Below are 24314 nucleotides of genomic sequence, written 5' to 3' on the forward strand. Positions count from 1 at the left end.
TCTACTTCGCCTAATTTATAGTAAGCACTTCAAATTCTCCGCAGAAGATTTAATTAGTTCATGATGATAAAATGAATATGCTAAGTGAACCTAATGAATACGTATCTAATGAATTATGTAGCAGAAATGCGATAATACATACCACTGATTACTGAATAAAACAGCTGAAGTCTTAATAATTGTTTATTATTATTAAAACGGAATATGGGGCAACTGATACGTAGTATAGTGGGAATAAACCGTGGATTTATAAGTAGGAGATTCCAGTAGCTACTTTTTAATAGTAAGAAAAATATATATATATTTTCTTATAGCAATGTACTTCCGCCTGTAGTTCACGACACCTAAATTGAAAAGTTAAGCGCCCTCTAAAAAAATAAAAATCCGCTTAATTTTATACCAAAAGTTGTTTATAATACAACTGTAATAAATATTATAATATTTATTTTTTATTTCATCCGTCGTAGTACGCATGTTTACTGAATCCCTGACCGGTTTCGAATCATCATTCATCACGAGAGATAGATTAATCAGTTTGTTGTAGAGTTTTCGTCTTTACATTTATTACCAACCCGCACTTCTCTTGCTGACTATAACTACGATGTGACTATGCACGATACGGTAACGTAAATGAAGTAAAAAAACAAAGATAAGATAATTTGAAATTACACCACTTTACGAGGGATTCCCACTCTAGCCTCAAGAGACAAGATCTACAAACTATCCCACAATGTTTGCTAGGAAAATAATACAAACCGTAACTACAAAACAAAAGACTGATTTATACAGCAATGTTAAGTCCCTATATGGAGTTAAGGAGCTCAACTATAGCGTTCAACTTCCTTTTCCGGTCGTACATACGTACCCGGTCATCCCAATCCAAAATCCACCCATACATACCTCCAAATCTACATAATGACCTTCACCATCCCTTTAATTTCAGGAACAGGTTATCTCTCTAGAACAGGAAATTCCATTTCAGCCTCTCTAGAGCCATGCCATTCCCCAGATATCCTCATTATCAACTACCACTCTTTCCGAAAACCCTTCTAAAAGTGACCTTGGGATCATTTTACCAAGTCACTGACTGGAGCGTATGACTTCATCAAATGTCACATGCTTGGTAGTATGTTCATCTTGGTAGCACACTTTTTTTTATTTATTGTGCATATAAAAACAATGAAAATGAATCAGTGTATGATGAATAAATTTTGAGATGTTCACAATTGATCTGCTTAAAAAAAAAAAAAATTTCAAATGCCAACAGTTCATCAACCAAAATCAATAACCAATATTTATGAATTCCTTAGGTCATCGAGGACAGTTTGCAACATCAATGATGATTATAACATTTCAATTTCGACTTTATATCCGCGTTATTTTACTTTTTTTGAAAACTGACGAACATTTGGGTGATGATTATGTTTTACACTAACATATACAAAACTTAAACACATGTTACTCACCTTTGTACATACGAGAAGCCAGCTCTAATTGAGTAATACCACCTCAGTTTAACAAGCACATGGTTGTCATAGTGATTTGTAGAAGAGATTGCTTTGTTACAGGACTAGATCGTCTAATTGGCCTGTGTTCTCCTCCCCCCCTGTTAAATAACATCAGCTGTTAATTTATATATATTTGCAACCTCTAAGTTTACAAGTTCAGGTTATTAGATAAACAATAAATAAGTTTTCACTTTTAATTACAAAATAAATAAGGTTTGAAAAATTGATTAATTTTAATTGAAATTGAATTTATTGAAAATTTTCTTTTCAATAACAGTTTAGAGGGAAGCCCTACAAAACAAAACTTACAGCTTTAAATGAGTACTTTATGTACACTGAAGTTAAAATAAGCCGGAAGATGTTTAATTAATAAAATAACAGAAACTAAAAATAAAACATACGGGAAATTCTTATTTCCTGTTCTGCCAATCTCTTTAAACTAGAATTTTAGAAAAGTTTAATCCTATATTATACATACGATTTACTAGAAAGAATCTTACATAATACTGATATGGTACTCCATCAGTACTGATCAGAAAATCAGTCTGCCCATCCAAAAGTGCCTTAAATAGATTTTTCCTGAAAAAAAAAAACAACAAATTGTGTCAATTAATGAACCTATGCGTGTGCTACGAGTTTGATAAAATTGAAAGAAAATCTTAGGAAAACTTTGTGAGGAAAACTAAAAAGGAAATAAACGGAAAAATTTACTCCACAAATAAAGTTATTATCCTGATGGAGATTATGATGGCTAAGTATTCAGTCATCCCACGATTTTTGGAACTCGGGATTTCCGCATAGAAATACTAGCAACCGGTATACTAGCAAGTACAAGGCGGCGAAGAAATTTATAGTAAAGTATGTTTGCTAGTCGCCTCCGTCCACGACACCTAATTTGGTAGCTGGATGTAAAGCCTGCCTGAAAAAATAGGCATTACTTTACTTTTTACTAGCACGTTTGGTAAATCCATGCCCTCGAACTTTGTTAGTAACATCTATCAAATAAAATCATTCGTTATACCAAGTCTCGAACAGGGGATCTTCCATTTAAATCCGTCCCATTTATTACAGTTACAGTAAAATCAATCTTTTTCTATTATTATTTTTTTATTTTTTGTTGAAATGAATCACTTTTCAGTGACCATGAACAGGTAAAACTCCTAGGCTAAACATGTACTCTAGCGGTACTCTACTTGTAGAAAAAATATTCATATGGAAAAAGATAGAATATTTTATTATTAGAACCAAGTCTCAGAAGACAGAAACAGTGATTGCAAGTTGTGGTTAGTACTCACTCCCCTCACTTATGGATAGGTAGAAGGTTTACCAAGCTGTCCTACATACACATACACATAAGGGGCAACCATGTTCGTAGTGTAGAAGAGGTGGTCACCGGATGTCTTAAAGAAACAAAAAAAAACAGTAATCCTAACAGAAATAGAGCCAATGTCAATCCTCTCTCAACAACCTGAGGGGATTGACCATTGTTCTTTTAAGCTATACCACAGAATGTTATTCCAGTCGAATATAACATAACATTCCAATCCAGCCAATAGGATGTCCGCATTTAAATTGGAAAGTTTGTGCCACGCCCCATCCACAGTTTTTGTAATAATATCGTTTATTTCAGCCATGAATTTTCTACGTGACTATCATGGACATTTCCATCACGTTGGCACATTATTATTTGTTCCACAGTTTGATATTTCCTACAGGTAGGAATAGATCGAATAATAAAAATGTAAATTAAATTACACCTTATTCCTGCTACTGTTCTTGTTCAATTAAATCGAACATCATTAATTTAATTCTAGTATTATTATTTGGGCATAAAACTAGACTACCCACTGATTTCTTCTCCAACTTCCTCGCGGGATATCTTTGGCCATCATCATTGGAAGCATTCTTAACCAGGATTCTGCTCGACGGCTTCTGCCGTTGATATCCCCAGTCAACATGTTCAGCAGAAAAAGAATATTTATCATTTATCATGGATAAATCTTGCATGCACAAATTGAATCCAAGGCGCGTGAACACTCAATTTTTACAAACTTTAACAGCACTTTATCAAGTTCACTTACGGTAACTCACTAGAAACTAAGAAAAATCTAAAAATAAATGTTTTCAAACCCACACCTTAATTGAGTCTGAGGTTTTTAAGGTTTCGAAAGAGGAGAATCGATCCGTCTTCTTCTTATTTGGCGCGACAGTCCGTCTAGCGAACCTTGGCCTCCGTCAAATGCTTCCCTATTTTGGGCAGCCACTATCCAGTTACGTTCGCCCAGCAACGCCAGGGCATCCTCCTTCACTGCGTCCAGCCAACGTAACTTTGGCCTGCCTCTCTTTCTACCACCGTGTAGTACCGTTAGCATAAGATTCTTCGGCACGTCATCATCACACATTCTAGCCACATGTCCCGCCCATCTTCGATCCGTCTTAAGATTAATTTAAAAGATCCAATCATTGACAAGTAATGCTCAACATTTATGATACAAAAATTCACTTACAGATTCAAAAAACTTGCAGAAAAGTGATTTCTTTTTTCTTTTTCTCCGATCTGGAAGAATTCTTAGGGGGCGTCCTGGCTCAAAGGAGTCAATATGTTCTTTCCATCTAAAGGCAGACGCTTTCTGTTCTTTGTCACCAGTCATAGAATCTGGCTTCTCAATTCTGTGTGTCAGAAGATCGATGTTCTTTTGTTAACTTTGAGAACAGATAAAAAAACTTAAACTTAAAAATCGATTTCAAACTTGTAAATGTAGCGAATGAAATGTGTTAGCTAAAGTAATTTTTAAAGTACATAATATGCAGTAAAAGGAAACTGAAGAAGAATATGTCCGTTGGTTTGTTGGTAACCAGGCTAAAAGTTATCATTGAATTTTGAAACTTTAACGAACTCGTTGAAACATAAAGACAGACATTGGACAAAGTTTTAGTGTACAAACAAAAAAAAATGAAGGGTCAGATAACTAGGCATGAAAAGTATTGTTTATCATCTCTATGAGCCCATCTCCCCATTTCACCAAGGTAACCTCTCACACTGTTATTATCAAAGGGGAAGACATCCAGAAATATACCTGTAATAATCATGCTCTACTCCATTAAAGTTAAAAGACTTTAATCAACGTTAGCTTCCTAATCCCCTCTCAAAAAAGTTTGGAGTTAATAAGAACACAAAAGAAAATTGCATTTTTATTTTTTATTGTTATTTTCTTGTTTTTAGTTGTCGTCCTGTATTTGTTTTTTGCTCCTCTTTCTGTTTAAAAGTTTACGTCACTTTTTATTTTGAAGATAAAATGTTTTTCATTTACCTATATAATTAACTTCGGCCATTGTTGAGAAAATACACATCTTCATGATTTCTGTTTTTCCACTCCTCTTTAAATTGTCACACTCTAAAATTGTCAACACTGGAAACAGCTGCAAAAAAACAATATTAGTTTTTAGTGAGTACGTTTGTGTTTTCAGGCGTGTATTTGCTTGTGTTTTAAGTATTAAGACAAACAAGAAATAATTAAGTTAATTTAATTGTTTAGAACCTTTACTTCAGGAGAATCATCAATATATGAACGCTTCACTTGCACCAAATCGATCAACTCCAAAAAAAAAAAGAATAAGTTCAGAAAAATGGAAAACTAGCACCAACATATTGTTTTTTAAAATTCCTGTTAAACAATAGATTCAAATAAACGATTTAGACTGTATTACTGCAGAGGTATCTTTTATCTAATGACACATTAAAAGTGTAAGATAGAATATATCGTTATTATTACAATTTTTACATGATTAAGGGAATTAATCGATTTGGCAAGGGAAAGAAAATGAATTAATTTAAATTCAGTCTTAAATTTATATATTTATTAAAGGAAATCTTCATTATATACATTTTTTATCAAAGATTTTAGCAAAAATTAGTAATAACTGTTCTGTTACAAATATTACAAGTATTATTACTTAGTTTAAATTGATTCTTCATCAATATAAATGATGTCTTCTTCGTTAAGTGTATTTCAGCTCCCGTCATGTCGATTTGTGATTAAATTTTTATAATAATCATTTTTAATAGATGTTTAAGAAGTAGTCAATTGCGTTGTAAAAAAGTGATTTAAATAAGTTTGTATTAAAAATTTACTTTAGAGTATAAAGTTAATCAGATTGGCTTCTAAAATAAATTATTCATAATTCAATGGCTACAAAACTTGTGTCATTTAGTGCTGTTAATACTAATTATCAGCCGAAATTTGTTTTCATTGTTATACAATTAGGAGTAAATAAAGTGTTCAGACTGTAAAATTTACTAAAATTCAGAAAGTGGAGTTAATCGATTTGACAAGTGAAGCATTCATATATCGAACACAAATTGCCTGTATACAAATGCCTGAATTATAGATTTTTCCAAAAATAAATTTATCATCAGAAAATCAACCTAAATCCGTTTTACCTTTACTTGTATTTTAGTTTTACCTTTGTAATTGCACAGGAACTTGCTAGCTAGAAAGGAAAATATTTCTTCCCTCATTTAAGCTAGCTTCTCCCACTAAAGCAATTTGTACTTTACCACATCTGACCTTTTTTAAATGTCCAACGCGCTTCTTAATTTACAAATATATTTCAATTATTGTTCCATTATCACACCTTTAAGAAAACGACAACATTATTACGAATTCTGTTAATTCTAAATCTAACTTCTCTAAATTTTCTGTAGATAATATAGGTGGCTAGTCGCTGATGTAAAATATTAAATACATTTATTGGAGGGGAAGATTGCATGAATCTTTTTTCAATTCTTCAACTTCCTGTACATTAAGAATTGATTCTAACTTCTTGCGATGCTACTAACTGTAGATGTACATATAAAGATAGATGGAGATGTAAAACTGAACAAGTGCACTCTAGAGTTTTTGTGGGGGGAAATGCCCTGAATATGAAACTAAGCCGCCTTGGGAGGAATTCCAGGTGTCAGTGATCTAGTAGCGACAGAAGTGGGGTACCTATGTCGGAAGAGAGACTGAAACAGCAGCAGCACATGTTCCTGGGGGATTCCACCCGTAAATCTCTATTGATCACTTGAAGATACCACAAAGTAGAAAAAAAAAAGAAGAGATAGACGACTTTTAGAAGAAAATGAATTCGTCTGCTTTGGAGAAGATTTACTGTACAGACAATATGGACAGACTGATTAAGATATGCGTACATTTTGACAACGTTTGTTCCAGCTCTTACTGTGCATTTTGTCAACAATGACCAGGACCTAGCGATCAAATATTTGAATAGAAAAGTACGTAATTTAGGGAAAGACCCCCAAAAAAAGAAATTCTAAGAAAGAGAGTTTGCTATTATGGGTTTCGAGTTCGGTGCTAGAGGAATAATACCCGTACTCATCTATGACTTCCTAACGGAGTTCGAGAATTACTTGCAAGTATCTGAAGATTCGGGTGAATCCGCAAACTGGGACTCCCTTGGAATTCTGTACCAACACCTTGTATCCTTGAGTTTTTAAATAGTCTTTATTCATTCATTTATTGTTTTTATGATCTATTATGCTAATTTTAAATTATTTGTTTTCTTGGCGATACTTCGATCTATTGGCTATATTGATACAGACTTTAATACCCTAATTCATGTTGACCGTATTCATTTTACTCTTTTTATAATATCAATGATCAATACCTGATCAATACAATGTGTATCTAGCAGCCTAATATAGTTTGACATCTTTATTTTTGTCTTTATTTTTTTCTCTTGCTGAGTCCTAAAAGAACTATACAGCCTCTCAAGGTTTTTCAGTATCTGTTCATAGAATGAGAGCATCTATAAAGTGTCTGAATGTGACCTAGCATATGTATGTCAGTGAATACTAATTTTAGGTTTCAAGAGAATTAAACATAAACCAAATTCTCTGCAAGTTAAAAGAATTATTGTTACTTTCTCATGTATCAATGTTTGTGTTAGTGAAATATGAAATGTTTCCGTGTAATGAGAGGTTGTGTGAGTGATGATGATCTCGAGTTTTCTTGGGGGTTTGCAAAACCCAGCGCACAGCTACTATCTTTACAGACCCTATGTGAACTGAGTCTCAATGTGAATGTTGTAGGAGTTGTTTGGCTCAACCCTGAAGAAGTGGTTAGTCCACTTCCCGCTGCGAGGTAAAACACTAATTCAGAATATTAAAATAATTGTAAATCACCACGATAGCGGTTAGAGGCGAGGCCCGTAAAGCTAAGTAGTGGTACTGGGTTCGAATCCCGGTCTAGGCCTTATATTTTGTTTAATAGTTAATAGGAGAAATTTGTTGTTAAGTATTTTTGCTAGTCGCCTAACACCTAATTTGGTAGTTAGAAGCAAAGTCCGCCTAAAAAAATAGGCGTCACTTTATTTTGAAGTAATTGCACACATGCCTTCGCAAGTCGCATCTGAATTTTCTGATTCTTGGAGGCCTTTACTTACAAGATTCCTCTAGAAATGATAGCACTCTTCTAATCAACTCTCTAAAACCTATTATGGCTCTTCAGCCTTTCAAATTGGTCGCCCACTGAAACGCTGAAGGCGAAACAAACTTCGAAGACCAATTAGGTTTCTCTTTCTTTATAGCGCTAGTATATTCCGCTGCCGGTACCATATTACAGTTAGCCTCTTCAAATGCAGGGTAACAAAACTTGTTTAAGCTTGTCTCAATCCATTTTCACGGAAGCATATTTGGGATCACGGTTTATCAGCAGTGAATTTGGACACCAAAAAAAAAATCCATCGAAGATTCTCCCAGAGGGATAAGTCGTATTGATTCTTCTTTTCATTTCAATCAAGGCTAGAGCCAAGATAATCATATAAAATATTAAAGCACACATTTTAAAAGAAACAACAAACAAAAAGAAAAAAATAAATTAAAGAGTTATATAAAATGAAGTTTACCGATTAAAGTTATAATAAAACGATACAGTTGATCGTGACCAAATTAAAATTCCAAACGTGTGGTATCTTCAAAAACGAGACCAATCTTTTCTTCGACTACGCTCTAACTATTGTTGTTCCAGGGCTACTTTATTAACGTCTTCTTTTAGATAATGCATAATATATATTATATATTTTTTACTGATAAGAAGAAAAGAAAAACTTAAAACCCATTTTCTATGTTCTTAAATTATTACAGAACATTTTTTAAATTGAAGTTCTAATTTGTTCCAATACTTCCAGACATTACAACTATTATAATTTATTTAATGCGTGGTCTAGATGAGCAAAGCTGATAAATTCAAATATTTTTACTTTTATAAATCACTTAAAACTCTGGGCGACAATGACCCTAGCGCCTTGAAATAAATAACAAGCATTAACTAAGCACATTACCTAAAGTCAAATCTGCATTAAAAGGAATACGATTTCAGTCCGTTGAAGCTGTGAAAGAAAAAGCGCCGCGCGTCATGCAGGAGTTCACAGAATAAGACTTCCAGCACGGTTTCGAACAATGGTAAATTCGCATGGAGCGTTGTAGGAATAGGGGAGAGGTGTGTATTGAAGGTAATAGTAACTAAATATGTATAAATTTAAAATAAAATGTTTTACTGCAATAGTCTCGTTTTTTAATAGCCACACCTCGTATATAGGCAGTAATGCAAAACAAACAAGAGTGATAAATGATGTGGCCAGATAAGTGCCGAGTCGTGGCGTGGAATACGAAGTTTGGCGTTTGAATTAGTGATTTGAATGCGAATTATAATGGTCCGATGGGATATCTACATGTTTTTACCGGATACTGAGGGAGAGGGTGGAAGCACAAATGCATCTCCTCTTGGTGCTGGCATCCGGCATCACATGGCCAGATCTCCCAGTGTTAAGAACTTAGCCGGTTCTGTACCAACACTAAGTGCAGTGGTATCACTGAAACAGCGATGGAGAAAAGCCCCCGGCTGTCATGAAAATGAATTTACAGTCGGTGGAACTTACAAGACAGGAAAAAGAAATATAGTACGACATTAAACACATAATTCAGAGAATTGCTGGTAGGACGATATTAGCCACCTGAGTGGGCTAGAAAGATCCAGAATAAGAAGAGGAAAAAGAAGATTATTGGCCAGTTGTAGAGGTGGCCATTTAATTAAGACCGTGCTTGTACCTGCACGTGTGCAGAACTAGTGCAATAAAAACATATGATTGCTTTGTTCTTCTTCTATAGAACATTATTGCCATCAAAAACATGAACTTAGTGGACTTATTAAAACTTGTGACTTAAGAAAGTTTTTTTTCCTTTTAAGGCTTTACAAATCTCTAATTAGCCTTCTTTGCTTTTTCCTTTACCTTTCAACTTTTTTAAAAAAAAAAACTTTTCAAGTAATTAATTTTTTTTATTCAGCATTAAAACTCCAAAACTGGCTGCGAGTGTAAAATGCAAATATTTTACAATTCGAAAAAATATTTAATTTTAATTTTAGAGTATTTGGAACTAGATTAAAAAGACTAGAAACAAAAGAGACGATATAAACTTTCTCTTTAAGGCCACTGGACGGAGGATTCAAACTATCAATAGATTTACAAAATATAGATGTACAAGATAAATACAACCTACCTGGACTTTCAAAACTGAGCTGTGGGACTTTTACCAAGTGCTCCAATTCCAGTAGAATTCTATCTCTACAGTCCTAACCATGTACAAAATTTAATTCTCCACACTGACCTGAATATTCACTACATCAAACCTTTTTCTTATATTCACCTTTTTCTTTCTTTGTAACTTTGTTGATTATTCTAATTATCGTCTTATTTATAGATTTTTATTTTGTTCTATTGCTTTTTTTCTATAATTCACTAACACTAACTGAGATTTGCTGAAAATGTGGTTCGTTAGATCAGCAGTGATAACTAATATCTTGGATTCTATCTGCTGTAACACGTAGATACATTACAACTCTTCATCAGAAATAAGATTCATCAGTTTGATTGTAGAGATATCGTACTACACTTATGTTTACGTCTTGCACTATACTTGCCGACTGAGTGAGGTAGGTTACACATCGCTTACACTTGCTACCCGACTGAGGGAGGTTACATGTTGTTATCCCGAAGTGTTAATGAATAGTACCTAAAACAATTTTGTGAAAATAATGAAATAAAATTAATGAAACCTAGTAATTCAATGATTCTGTTTGTTTGAAGTATGTTTAATGTTTTAGTATTGTAAAGTTGGAGTTGTATTTTATATGTGAGGGGGGCTCATTCAAGCTGAAAATATAGAATTCTTAATTCATTTGTATTGGGAAATAACTATTGAAGAATAGAATAGAATATATTTATTTGCCTCTTGAATACATTTCCTCCTGGTAAGGAGTTGATAGTTACATCTCTAAAATAAAAATATTCAATTATCATTATTACTGTAATTAAATTAGTACCAGAACAGAAAAAAGTAAAGTAAGTAAAGTAATTGCCTATTTTATTCAGACGGGCAAACTACTTTACTGTAAATTTCTTTTATTAACCATTAAATAAAATCCAAGGACCCAAGACCGGGAATCGAACCCAGTACCACAATACATATTAGCTTCGCAGGTCTCGCCTCTAACCACTCAGCTACCGTGGCGCCTAGAACAGACGTTACTATTAACAAAAAAAGAAGTATTCAAAACAAAAATTGCATTTTAAAAGCGGACAAAATAAAAAACTTTAAAGACGATAACATTTTTTTAAATTTATTCTAATAATTTAGAATCACAAATACTTGGACCTTTTCTTTTATTACGTTCATCATTCCAACAGTAATGCGATTGCAGAAGAGAAAATTACATGTGGGCAACTATCCCCCACACTATTCATTCCATGGAGCCTGAATTCATAGTAGACGATAAAAGGGTGACGGAGGATGATGCTCTAGCCAAAGATTCAATAGCCCGAGGGTTGTTGGCCTTTTGCTGGTCTTATCTTGAATTCTATCAGGCTACTGTTTGATTAGAACCACATCCTTCTCCTTTCTGTAAGAGATAACAGAAAATGTGTTAGAGGAGAGTAAGGACAAAAAAAGGGAAATCTTAAAATGGGAAAAAACCTTCTTTTGCTCTTTCTATTTTTCGTAGTTATTTTTATTTTTTTATCGCTCTCTTCTCCTTTTAACATAATTTTAACGGATATAAATTTAATAAATTTGAAGCGCAAAGCAAAGAACTCAATTAATAAAATGATTTTTTTTCTTTTCCTGCAATTACTCGTAATGTGCTACAAATTGTATCCATTATCTTCTAAATTTTAATTTCCATTCAAATATCAGTAAAACGAAAGCAATTAGTTCTTTTGCTGGTTTCCATAGTATGAAAAGCCTTGTATTACTCATACCAGATTATTCGTTCAGTAATGAAACAGAAGAACCTTGCCTTATAGAACTCTAAAAGGCCTTGCAGTGGATGAAGTTCCTAAAAGTAGAAATAATTTTTTAGCCACACATCGAAATTTTTGAAGATTTTTAACTGTCAAATGCATGCACCAATCAAAATCCCCTAAATTATATTTTCGTCTAATTGCCAACAATTTGAAGGTCACAAATCTTATAATAATTTTAAGAGAGAGTAAAGTAATTTGCTATAAATTTCTCATATTAACCATTAAATAAAATCCAAGGCCTAAGACCAGGGAATCGAACCCACTAACCAACAATACATGTTAGCTTAACAGTCTCGCCTTTAACCACTCGGCTACCGTGGCGTGACGCCTTTTAAGAGAGAGTAATACGTATTATTGTAAATTTGATAAATTGTTAAATTCAGCATAAAATAATTAAAATTTAATAATATATGTTGGCAATACCTTCTAAATTGGTGACGTTTTCAGCTTTCCTGTTCCTAGCAAATACATCACTGTCATGTACCCCATCTGAAATTAAATTAATTGCAGTAAATTATTATATAATTTATTAATATTTAACATTTTCATCAGCAATAAACCAGATTGATTGCCTACATCGTGTGGGCAACACTTAGTCTATTAAATACTAACAAAACGTTCCTTACTTCTACAATCAATAAACTATTTTTTCAATCTTAGAAGACAAAATTCTTCCGAAGAAAATAGATTCCCCAAACAAGAAGTGACAAAGCAATGAATATAGCAGCAAATAATTTACAAACCTAATATTAAATTAAAATAAATATATTTCGAACAATAGAAAGTGGAATTTCCCTTTAAATAAGGAAAATAGAACAATGCCACCTTGGCAATGGCCGACAGGAAGTAAATGGCAAGATATACACCGTAAATTAATTAAACAATAAATCAAAACCATATCTCCAGTTGCTATCGTTCTATGCTGCATCGAACGCTATAGTTTTGTCTCGGCTGCTTCTTTACGCTAGTAAATTATGCTTTAATGTTGAAATATATTCGACGCTAAACTGCTCCTAGTTTTCCATCGATAGAAAATATCGATTTCTAATGAAATATTGAACCAAATGTTTATGTGTAATGGATTTATCTTCGAGATAAAGTTTACTGATTTTAGACCAACAGTTCTAAATAGTTTTTTTTAAAAAAAGCTTTCGCATTGAAAATCTAAAGGGAAATTTCTACCGTTTGTGATTATAGAATAAATCATGCGGCTGACTCCAGTTTTGGTCTTGGAGATTTTCTCCTCAGAAAAAGAGGGGGCGCCGAGGACCAATAGCGCAGCGATCCATGATGAATCTTCCATTTCATATCCTGTAGTAGCCTTTCTCTTAAAGAACTCTCCCAAATATCAAACCTTTGATGGCCATGAAATACAGGTTATGAGAACAATTTAGGAAATGCCTCACTATTGAGGAACTTCTTCTTCTTAACTGGCGCTACAACTCGCTACCGCGAATCTTGGCCTCCTCTATCAAATTTCGCCAGTTGTCCCGGTCCAATGCTGCCACCATCCACTTTCGGACACCAAGGAGAGTTCTTGCATCACTCCATCGCGACTTCGGTCAAGCCCACTCGTCGCGTGCCATATATATTTTCTTTTATTATCTTGTGTGATATTTGTGATATTGTGGGATTCATTCTGGCTACGTGTCCTGCCCAACGAAGGCGTCCAAGTTTCACCACACACACACACACACACACACACCACGTCGACGTCCCTGTACAGACTCCTTAGTTCTGCATTACTTCTCCGTCTCCATATTTCGCCATCCATAGATGGCTCCATAGATCCTTCGAAGAATTTTTCTTTCGAACCTAAGGAGAACAAGCTCGTCATTTTTGGTGGTGACCCAGCACTCTGAGGCGTACGTTAAGACGGGTCGGATAAGGGTCTTATAAAGCCTTATCTTAGTCGACCTGGAGAGTAACTGACTTTTAAAATGATCTTACAAACCAAAGTATGCCCTGTTAGCCAGCAGTATTCTTCTATTAATTTCACTGTGCACGTTGTTGTCGGGATTCACCTGCGTGCCTAGATAAATAAAATTATCCACCCACTCAAAGGTGTAATTTCCGAATTGCACAGTATCCTGTTTCTGCTCCGCTCCAGAAGTGTACATATACTTTGAGAAATTTACTGAAAAATTATAATTTAAAGCACATTTGCTAGTTGCCTCCAATCCGCCGTACTTAAAAGCTCGGTAACAGCAATTTAATTCGAAAAAGTTTTCTGCATAAAAAAAAAAATAACCGTGCCATTAACAGCGTGTTTCATCTCTCCGACAACTACCGGAGATAGCCGAAGTGCTAGCATAGCGTTCGTCACCTCAACTAAGGCGGACAACTGAGCATGTGCAATAGGCTGTCAAAAAAAGCGCCAGCCTTTGCTATAATATGAACGTTCAAGCTTCGTTTATCAGCCGAAATATTGGTTCTAATTTAAGCAATGATTTTTTTTTCTTTTGTTCAACAAATATTTTTTAAAGTAGATTTAGAACTTAAAACGGAAGCTATATAGTAGTTACGTAAGGCGAGGACACGGAAAAGAGAACTGAGGATGTTGATAGACAGATAATCAACTAGGAGTTGGCAGTTGGTGTTAGTTGGAAGGCGCCAGGAGATAGACTCAAGGTCAACGAGTAAAATAGACTCTAAAATTGAAAATCATACGTCTTTTTTCCCCCCTCATTTCAATAGAAAATTTAACAATTTTTCTAATAATCGTTAAGTAGATATATAAAAAAAAAATACGAATAAAATTCCTTTAAAGAGTTTTAAGCACTTTTCTTGCTTCAAAACTGATCTTCCTAATGGATGCTGTTAATTAATAGCGGAAAACTTTGCCCATAATTTTTTTTTTCCAAGCTTTTATTTTCATGTCCCGGCTAATGAATATGGATTTATTGAATGAAATGACGGTTTCATTCAATCTCTGTTTGAAAATTTATAAATAAATTTATTTATTTATTTATTTTACGACATGTTCAAACTTGCAAATTTTTAGTCACTTCGAACTATAAAAACATATATTTAATCCTTGATAACAGTTGCAGCAAACTTGTTTATTATAAGCCCTTCATCAAGCGGTTAGATTAATTCAGTTTAGTGTAGAGATTTCGTCTTTTAACTTATTATACTTTGTTTGCATGGTATATTTGATAGGATCACTACAACATACGAGGGTCGTTTGAAAAGTCCGTGCAAAGTCAGAGAGATAGCACTACTGGCGCGTATCGAGGTTATGTTTAGTTAGTAGCATCTCTTGGAAGAACGCACACCAAGTTTCAGCCAGATCGGTCTATTTCTTTGTGTTTGGCATTCGTTTGAATCGAGGAAGTCGAGTGATTTTCAAAAAATGGACGAAAAAGAATTTCGTGTGTTGATTAAACACTACTTTATGAAAGGCAAAACGCCTCAGGAGACTAAAGAGAAGCTTGATAAACATTATGGTGACTCTGCACCTTCGATTAGAACAGTTTATAAGTGGTTTAAAAATTTTCGGAGTGGCCATATGGGCACAAGTGACGCTGAACGTTCTGGACGCCCTGTTGAGGTTACTACTCCAGAAATCATTGATAAAATCCATGATATGGTGATGGATGACAGAAGAGAGAAGGTGCGTGAGATTGCTAGTGCTGTGGGCATCTCGAATGAACGGGTACATAATATTTTGCATCAACATTTGGACATGACAAAGCTATCCGCAAGATGGGTGCCGCGATTGCTCACGCTTGACCAAAAACGAAATCGTGTGAAGTGTTGCAAGGACGGTTTGCAGCTGTTCCAGAAGAATCCGCGGGACTTTAAGCGTCGTTTCGTCACTGTGGATGAAACATGGATACATCACTACACTCCTGAGACCAAAGAACAATCTAAACAATGGGTTACCAAGGTAGAATGTGCGCCAAAAAAGGCGAAGACCGTTCCTTCGGCCGGAAAGATTATGGCGACTGTCTTTTGGGATTCGCAAGGAATAATCCTCATCGACTATCTGGAAAAGGGTAAAACTATTACAGGTGCATATTATTCATCGTTATTGGACCGTTTGAAAACCGAGCTGCAAGAAAAACGCCCACGATTGGCCCACAAAAAAGTCCTTTTCCATCACGACAACGCACCAGCTCACACCTCAGCAGTTGTGGTCGCAAAATTAATGGAAATAGGGTTCCAACTCGTTTCACATCCCCCCTATTCTCCAGACTTGGCTCCCTCGGACTACTATTTGTTCCCCAATATGAAGAAATGGCTGGCGGGAAAAAGATTTTATTCAAACGAGGAGGTGATTGCAGAAACGAATGGCTATTTTTCAGACTTGGACAAATCCTATTATTCGGAAGGGATCAACAAACTACAGCAGCGTTGGACGAAGTGTATAAGCCTAAAAGGAGACTATGTTGAAAAATAAAAAAGGTTTACCCCAAAAAATTAAGTAGTTTTTATTTTTGCAGGGACTTTTCAAACGACCCTCGTATATCCCAATTACTTGCTGAACGTTCGCGAGTTACTGAAGTTAACCAAAAAAACTTGTTTTTCTATTTACTTGTTACTAAAATGTAATATAAGTAAATTAATTTATCACAGTTCCACAATATATTTCCGGGACCACCAAAAATTCTCTCGCGAACTACGAAGCACTGTTCTATATACCATTGTTACACCTGTGTGTGCTCTAAAGCTAAATCTACAGCAAAGTAAATAGCTCTCTATATTTGGCTCTAGTGAAGTGCAAAAAAGACGGGTGTTTTTGTTCAAAGGAAGGTACTCGTGTGTAAAGAACAGGAATACTTGATAATGATAAACTAGAGTTTGCCTATGGATACGCTAAACCAAAATAGATATAGATATATATTATATACTTCAACCATCTCTGCTCCGGAGCTTTTGAGCGCTTTGTGGCTGTCAAAGTAGTAGTAGTTGTTGTTAGTGTGTGTGAGTTTAGGCTGGGATACACGTTGTTATGCCAAGATTTCTAAAGAAGTGAATAGAGTGCAAATCTACGAATGGAGTTCGTTGGACAGAATTTTTTTTATATGCCCACACCCCTCAAAGAGACGAGGCGCTGGGGGAACACTTGCCTCAATTTCGCCATTGAAATCCTAGCAGTGTGGGATGTAGCCCCGTCCTGTTGGGGACCAGATGTCTCCCAGATTAGTTGCTTCGCTCAATTCTTCCAGCTCAGGTTCAAAAAAACTCTTCCAACATTGTCACACAACGCCTCGTCTCTTTGAGGGGTGTCTTGGAGTGGACTGCGCGCTCACCAGATTTGAGCATTTTTGATTTTTTTTCTTTGGGGGTACATAAAGGAAAAAGTTTTTAAACATCGTCCACATACCCAGGAAGAACTTAAGGACAGAATCAGAGAGGAAGTTACGGCAATACCCCATCGAAATGTGCAGAAGAGCGGTTGAAAACTTCAGAATTCCCCTTCAAGAGTGCATCGCGGCTGACGGCCGCCACCTACGTGATATCATCTTCGAAACTTAATGTAAAAAACTAGATTCTGTACTGAATTAAACAATATAAACATAATTTCTGTAAGTTGAATTGTTTTTGTTTTACATCCCTTTAAAACCGGTTCGTACCTTTTGCCCCACCCTGTATAATTGATTAAAATGTACGAGTATTCTGTGTATCCAAAAAAAAAAGCAATTTATTCCACTCTCAAAAACCGAACTAACTTATTTGGCAACCCATTAGATAACCACGATTTTGGCAAATTTTTAAGCAATCAAAATTTGTATCTAGCAGACAAAACAAATGTATGGCCTCCCACCAACAATATCCAGAAATGGAATGTCTCAAAATGGTCGACCAGAGCCCAAAACAGAAGGTAAAACTGTTTACCCATTTATTTATTGGAACAGGTTTTTGGGGGTCCTGTTTTCTATGGTACACTGCAGCCAATGAGATTCAACACCACACTCTTGGAAGGTTAGCTAGTTAGTTGTTGGTTGGTTGGTTTAGTTGAACAAGTTCAAACAAGTTGTATTTATAATTTTATTTCTAGTGGAAAATAGTACTAGTTTTAACTCTAGGGAGAGAAAGCACCACTTTTAGCCTCTATTCACTACTATTCTCTCGCGGCAGCCAGAAGTAGTCATTTCTCTTGTGAAGTTAGAATTAACCGAGCTGACTCCCAGCGCTAACCAGTGCAAGCGACTAAAATGCAAAAGCTGATTCAATTAAAAATAATTATGAGTATTAAAACTATATGTACGTTCGCTATGATTAAACCTACTCTATTGCCTTTAAAAACAATAGCTCGTGTCACATAAAAGATGCCACTTTTATCACCAAAACCTCGCTATTGATTGCTTCAGTTTAAGAGGAAGTTATGGCGATTATGGGTAAAGTTTCAGCGGATGTATACCTTGCCGCGCAAGTTTAAATTTTTAAATTACGATTGAATGCTATCGAGCGTTTTGGAAGCGATTCTTGAGCGTAACCACTCAACTGCCACCTCTGTTATGATTTTTTTGTTTTTGTTTTAAATTCAACTTTTTATCTGCCACGGCCTTAGTGACTATCTTTTTATCTGCCACGGCCTTAGCAGCCCTGTGGGTCGCGACCCCGGCGGTGGTCGAACGACCAAAACACAGGGGTCGCCTAAAGTCATCGGAAAATATATATTCGAAGCACTTTTCAGCGATAAAACTGAGCTGTAGAAAATAGCTTACTTGGTGGACATCTTTGTCATCTTGAATGACTTAAATTTATCACTGCCTTGATTTGCCTCGATTTGTCCGAAAAAATTAGATCATTCTAAATGAAACTTCAGCTTTGGAAAAATAAATTGTATAAAAATAAAATTTACATGTTTCCTAGATTATCTGCCTTCTTTGAGGAACATGACATTGAGCCGGACAAAAAAAAAAATTATGATGATAACTTCTGTGAAAGTACATTTGCACATGTTTGCAGACGAAATTTCATCATACTTCCCTAATCTACCTGACATCCCATTTGCACTTACCAGAAGTCCATTCACAGTGAAAGTTGAAGATGTCCCCGGAGACAGCGCAAGAAGAGTTCATTGACCTAATTAAAAATGATGCAGCGAGAACAGATTTCTCTACGATGTCACTGACAAAATTCTGGATTAAGTGTTTACAGTTATATCCTATTCTGTCTGAGATTGTGCTGCGCCTTCTTCTTCCTTTTTCAACAACATATCTTTGCGAAATAGGGTTTTCCAGCTTGCTAGTAATCAAGTCTAAATACCGAAGTAGACTTATTGTGGAAAATGGTCTTCGCTGTGCTCTTGCAAAGACTGCCCCAAGAATTTCTGAATTGGTAAGCAAGAAGCACCCACAACCATCTCACTGAATTTGGCAGCATACTGTTGCAAAATAGTGCCCTGTTGTTTACTGTTATATTACTGTTGTTATATTTAAACCCATGCTATGCCATGGTAAAATGCTATTTATTTGGAATTAGTAATAAATATTTCTCAATATATAATTAAATATTGTTTTTATGATCAATCACTATGTTTAAATTATGTTTGATTTGTAGCAATGAGAATACATAATGCATACGATCAGGTATTTACGTTCCGAATCATAACTGTAGCAAAATTACAGTTATGAAGTAGCCACCAAAATTAATTTTTGGTTTGGGGTCACCGCAACATGAGGAACTGTATTGCGGGGTCACGACATTAGAAAGGTTGAGAACCACTGGCCTTAGTGACTATCTTTAAACAACATACACATTGCGCACATGTAGCTCTACAACAATTCACCCAAAGAAATATAAAAGAAAAAAAAAAGGGAACTTTTTCCAATTTGACTGAGTCACTTGATCCAGAAAGATAAGAAAGCCCCATGATTGGTTGGTTAAAGTCAATAAAACGAAGGGGAAAAACTCCTTGCGAGTTAATTCCCTGAAGATTTGTGTTAGCCACTAATTCTACTTCTTCTACTCCTTTTTCCCACCCACTCTTTACAGTTTCCCAGATTTCCCACGTTTCCCAGTTCTGCATTAAGAGTCCTGAAGGAGAAGAAAGTCTCCTTTAATTTTTCCACAAAAAAAAATTTAATGAAGACACAGTTCTTGTCAAATCCTAATACCGACCCATTACCGTCCTCTGGTAAAGATAAATTTAAACTAATGGTTGGTCCAATCATCCTAGACAGCACAGGTTGTCACAATTTCCTTTTCAAGTTGAGAGACGGGTTGAGTCGATTTCCTGTTTCCTGGCGTGGAGAAAAGCGGTAGCGCTGTTTTTCCCATTTCACCATATACACGCACACTGTGCTAAAAACTATATACATATATACAGAGACAGAGAGAGAGAGAGATGCTGTCAGCGTATTAGCCATACAGACAACCATCTGCCAACACAATTTTGCAAATACCAAACCCCGTCCGGACGCGGGCCTTCTCCTGAACGTCACATAGTTTGCTGAACACTAACCATCAGCTTTTACCCATCACCACTGACTTCTCACTCCAACAGATGAACATTTTAGTCTCAGATTCTCTCCTCTCTCTCTCAGTTCTCCCTAAACAACTTCACTGTTGCCAACCTAATAATCATATTTCCTGATGCAATGCGTTCATCAGAAGTTGTTCTCCGCCACAGTTTAGTGGATTACCGGATATATAATCAAAAGATGCGCTAGTACGAGCGTTGCTGTCAGACAAGAAGCTAAACAACTAGAATTCCCCCCTAAGTAAGTAAGAAGTATGCGCTATCTTTGGGAATATTCTAAATTGAATTTCTAACAGAAATAGTTGAATACTTGGAGATCTACAGAGAAAATAAAAAGAAGTTTATTTATTGAACAAGTGGAAGGCTGCTCGGTTTTTCAGGATTTCAATTATTTTGCCTCACGAACCAGTAATCTACGGAGTTATTTGCACATGATTTAATTTGAGGGATGTAAATAAAGTAAAAAGTAAAAGTAAAGTAATCGCCTATTTTTTCAGGCGGGTCTTAACGTCCAACTACCAAATTAGGTGTCGTGGACGGAGGCGACTAGCAAACATACTTTACTATAAATTTCTCGCATTAACCATTAAATAAAATCCAAGGCCTTAGACCGGGAATCGAACGTAGTACCACAATACATATTAGCTTCGCAGGTCTCGCCTCTAACCGTTCGGCTACCTTGGCACCCTGAGATGTAAATATATTCATCAGTACGAAATAGGTCACTCTACCGTGGCAATTCTACACGCTAATGATCGAAACTGACTGCTGAAAAGTGATCTAACTTCAGTAAAAGTTTCACTATATAATGGGCTCCCATAGAATGGGGAACTAGTTGTATCGTCAGTGCTTTAGATTCCCATGCGGAGATCTTGAGTTTCAGTTCTACCACGCCTTACTGGTAGTGAGGGGAAAAGATATACCCGAAGTTTAAGCAAACTGACTCCAGATGGTGGACGCTTCAAAATTAGATCATTATAGGGACCTATTATTCTCTCCCTCTTGCGTAGATATTTTGTGCATGGATGCAAACATAATATATCTGCACAAATCGCCTCTACAAGATTTAACTTAATGCTTTTTTGTAACTTAGGATAGTTCGTAAGTCTCGCCAACACTGTGTTTACACAGCCCTCTCCAGAGAATACTAGTCCAGAAGATAGCTTCTAGCAAAGGTTTCTATGAGCCCTACATTACGCTCACAGAACATAGTTCTTTCAGATACCTAAATTACAACAAAGCTTATTTTAATTAAAACTATGTAAACTATGTTTGAACTATTAAAAGATGTACGAGTATACTTTGTCAACAAAAATTTTGTTATGAATGAAACGACGAACACTATAGAAGGTAATAATGAGCCGTCTCTGATTTGCAACCTGTCGGCTATACTTAGACTTTACGACGTCATACCTTGTGATTTATATCACTCTAGGATTAAAGTACCAACTCGAGCACAGCGGGTTTAGTTATAATGTAATAATGCTGACCAGGGTTTACCTTTTGTTTAATAAAACACTAGAAAGATTTATGGTGTTTTTTTTAAAATTTTTGTAATTTTTGTTCAACGCGATTTACTGAAGTAGATGTGAGATTATAAGTGATTGTAGCGTTTGTGCCACTTCCTTTAAAAAAAAAAAAAAAACGCGAGATAAGTTCCTGGAAGGATGTTACCAAGGTAAAAGCAGTTCTGTCCGACAGCTGTTGAGCTTCCTAAAAGATTCGGCGCTGATAAACAAGATATATATAGAAAGAAAACTCTGATGGAAAATTAAAAAAAGAGCTCGTCCATCTATGGCCAAATTATTGAAAATACCTTTTCTCCCGGAAATACCCGTTTTAAGTTGCCCTCAATCCGGAAATGAAGTGTACGCGTAAAATGAAGCTGAATCTTTTACATTTCGATTCTTCAATCAAAATTATGACCTTACAGAATACGATTTTTCACTCTAGCAAGATTTTCTGAAAACAGCTTAAAAGATTTTCCGTACATTTTCAATTTAAATTGTTCTCATGGTTGCATGTAAAGTTTACTTTTTTATTTTAAGGCACATCAACATTCCTCAGTTTTACGAGGGTCGTTTGAAAAGTCCGTGCAAAAATGAAAACTACTTAATTATTTGGGGTAAACCTTTTTTATTTTTCAACATAGTCTCCTTTTAGGCTTATACACTTCGTCCAACGCTGCTCTAGTTTGTTGATCCCTTCCGAATAATAGGATTTGTCCAAGTCTGAAAAATAGCCATTCGTTTCTGCAATCACCTCCTCGTTTGAATAAAATCTTTTTCCCGCCAGCCATTTCTTCATATTGGGGAACAAATAGTAGTCCGAGGGAGCCAAGTCTGGAGAATAGGGGGGATGTGAAACGAGTTGGAACCCTATTTCCATTAATTTTGCGACCACAACTGCTGAGGTGTGAGCTGGTGCGTTGTCGTGATGGAAAAGGACTTTTTTGCGGGCCAATCGTGGGCGTTTTTCTTGCAGCTCGGTTTTCAAACGGTCCATTAACGATGAATAATATGCACCTGTAATAGTTTTACCCTTTTCCAGATAGTCGATGAGGATTATTCCTTGCGAATCCCAAAAGACAGTCGCCATAATCTTTCCGGCCGAAGGAACGGTCTTCGCCTTTTTTGGCGCAGATTCCCCCTTGGTAACCCATTGTTTAGATTGTTCTTTGGTCTCAGGAGTGTAGTGATGTATCCATGTTTCATCCACAGTGACGAAACGACGCTTAAAGTCCTGCGGATTCTTCTAGAACAGCTGCAAACCGTCCTTGCAACACTTCACACGATTTCGTTTTTGGTCAAGCGTGAGCAATCGCGGCACCCATCTTGCGGATAGCTTTGTCATGTCCAAATGTTGATGCAAAATATTATGTACCCGTTCATTCGAGATGCCCACAGCACTAGCAATCTCACGCACCTTCACTCTTCTGTCATCCATCACCATATCATGGATTTTATCAATGATTTCTGGAGTAGTAACCTCAACAGGGCGTCCAGAACGTTCAGCGTCACTTGTGCCCATATGGCCACTCCGAAAATTTTGAAACCACTTATAAACTGTTCTAATCGAAGGTGCAGAGTCACCATAATGTTTATCAAGCTTCTCTTTAGCCTCCTGAGGCGTTTTGCCTTTCATAAAGTAGTGTTTAATCAACACACGAAATTCTTTTTCGTCCATTTTTTGAAAATCACTCGACTTCCTCATTTCAAACGAATGCCAAACACAAAGAAATAGACCGATCTGGCTGAAACTTGGTGTGTGTTCTTCCAAGAGATGCTACTAACTAAACATAACCTCGATACGCGCCAGTAGTGCTATCTCTCTGACTTTGCACGGACTTTTCAAACGACCCTCGTATCTTTCAATATACAACCGGTCTCTGTTCTTTCGTTACAAGCAACCACTGCCCTGTAAGTAGCTCCAATGGGCAAGCTGCTGGATTTGAACCTGGAATCTCCCGCGAGGAGAAATCCAATACGCTAACAACTTAGCAGCTAATCCCTTCCCTATAACGTTTTATTTGAAAAAAAAATTTCTCGGTAAAATTAAGTCCCCCTTCAGGAAAAGCGTCTGTGATGTGGCTTTCCACTAAAGAATCTGTTCAGTCTAGGCAATAAATGTTGCGCTACATTTTCCAAATTAAAAGAAGAAAATTTCCAAAATCGAAAGTATATAACTTTACTGAATAAATTTTTCATTTTTCTGAATAATTTTTCCACTCTGAAGTGTTATTTTGGTTTAATATTCGAAATCTAAAACAAATGTTTAAGCCACAACCTCGGGATTGGTAGTCAGAGGAAATTGAGGAACTAGGACATAAATTTTCTATTTATTTTCATTTTCCAAAAAAAAAATTTATTAAAGATACCAAAGAACAAGAAAATAAATAACGGGAAAAAGATATTTCATTTTTTTTTATTATTATTATTAATAAGCCTGAGGGTAGAGTAATAACGGTGATTCGCCCATGGGATTGTGAAGTAATAACCCAAAGTAAA

The 24314-nt window shown here is 35.8% G+C and overlaps 2 protein-coding genes across 17 annotated transcripts in view; one reads left to right on the forward strand and one right to left on the reverse strand.

Annotated features, from left to right (window-relative positions):
- The window catches only part of LOC141448007 (uncharacterized), a 149609-nt gene that overhangs the window by 19302 nt on the left and 105993 nt on the right, over positions 1 to 24314 (reverse strand). For 7 of the 16 annotated variants that reach the window (XR_012454780.1, XR_012454776.1, XR_012454773.1 and 4 more), the window contains 7 exons: positions 12294 to 12359; positions 11224 to 11467; positions 4820 to 4928; positions 4016 to 4211; positions 3645 to 3943; positions 2009 to 2087; positions 1467 to 1606 (listed from right to left, as the gene is read on the reverse strand). Coding sequence is in view for 1 of the 16 variants with exons in the window: in XM_074116008.1 (XP_073972109.1) it covers positions 12297 to 12359 (63 nt within the window). In the remaining 15 variants the exon portion in view is untranslated. Of the gene's footprint in view, positions 1 to 1466; positions 1607 to 2008; positions 2088 to 3356; positions 3598 to 3644; positions 3944 to 4015; positions 4212 to 4819; positions 4929 to 10068; positions 10549 to 10626; positions 11468 to 12293; positions 12360 to 24314 lie in introns of those variants that run through there. The other 9 variants (XR_012454772.1, XR_012454782.1, XR_012454778.1 and 6 more) reach the window with 9 other exon arrangements.
- Positions 1 to 24314, forward strand: part of mAChR-B (muscarinic acetylcholine receptor) — a 307231-nt gene that overhangs the window by 5405 nt on the left and 277512 nt on the right. The gene's annotated exons all lie outside the window — the stretch shown is intronic.

This window comes from Rhodnius prolixus, unplaced genomic scaffold (genome assembly GCF_049639745.1).
Source record: "Rhodnius prolixus isolate KJV_2025 unplaced genomic scaffold, Rpr scaffold_13, whole genome shotgun sequence".
Taxonomy (NCBI): Eukaryota; Metazoa; Arthropoda; class Insecta; order Hemiptera; family Reduviidae; genus Rhodnius; species Rhodnius prolixus.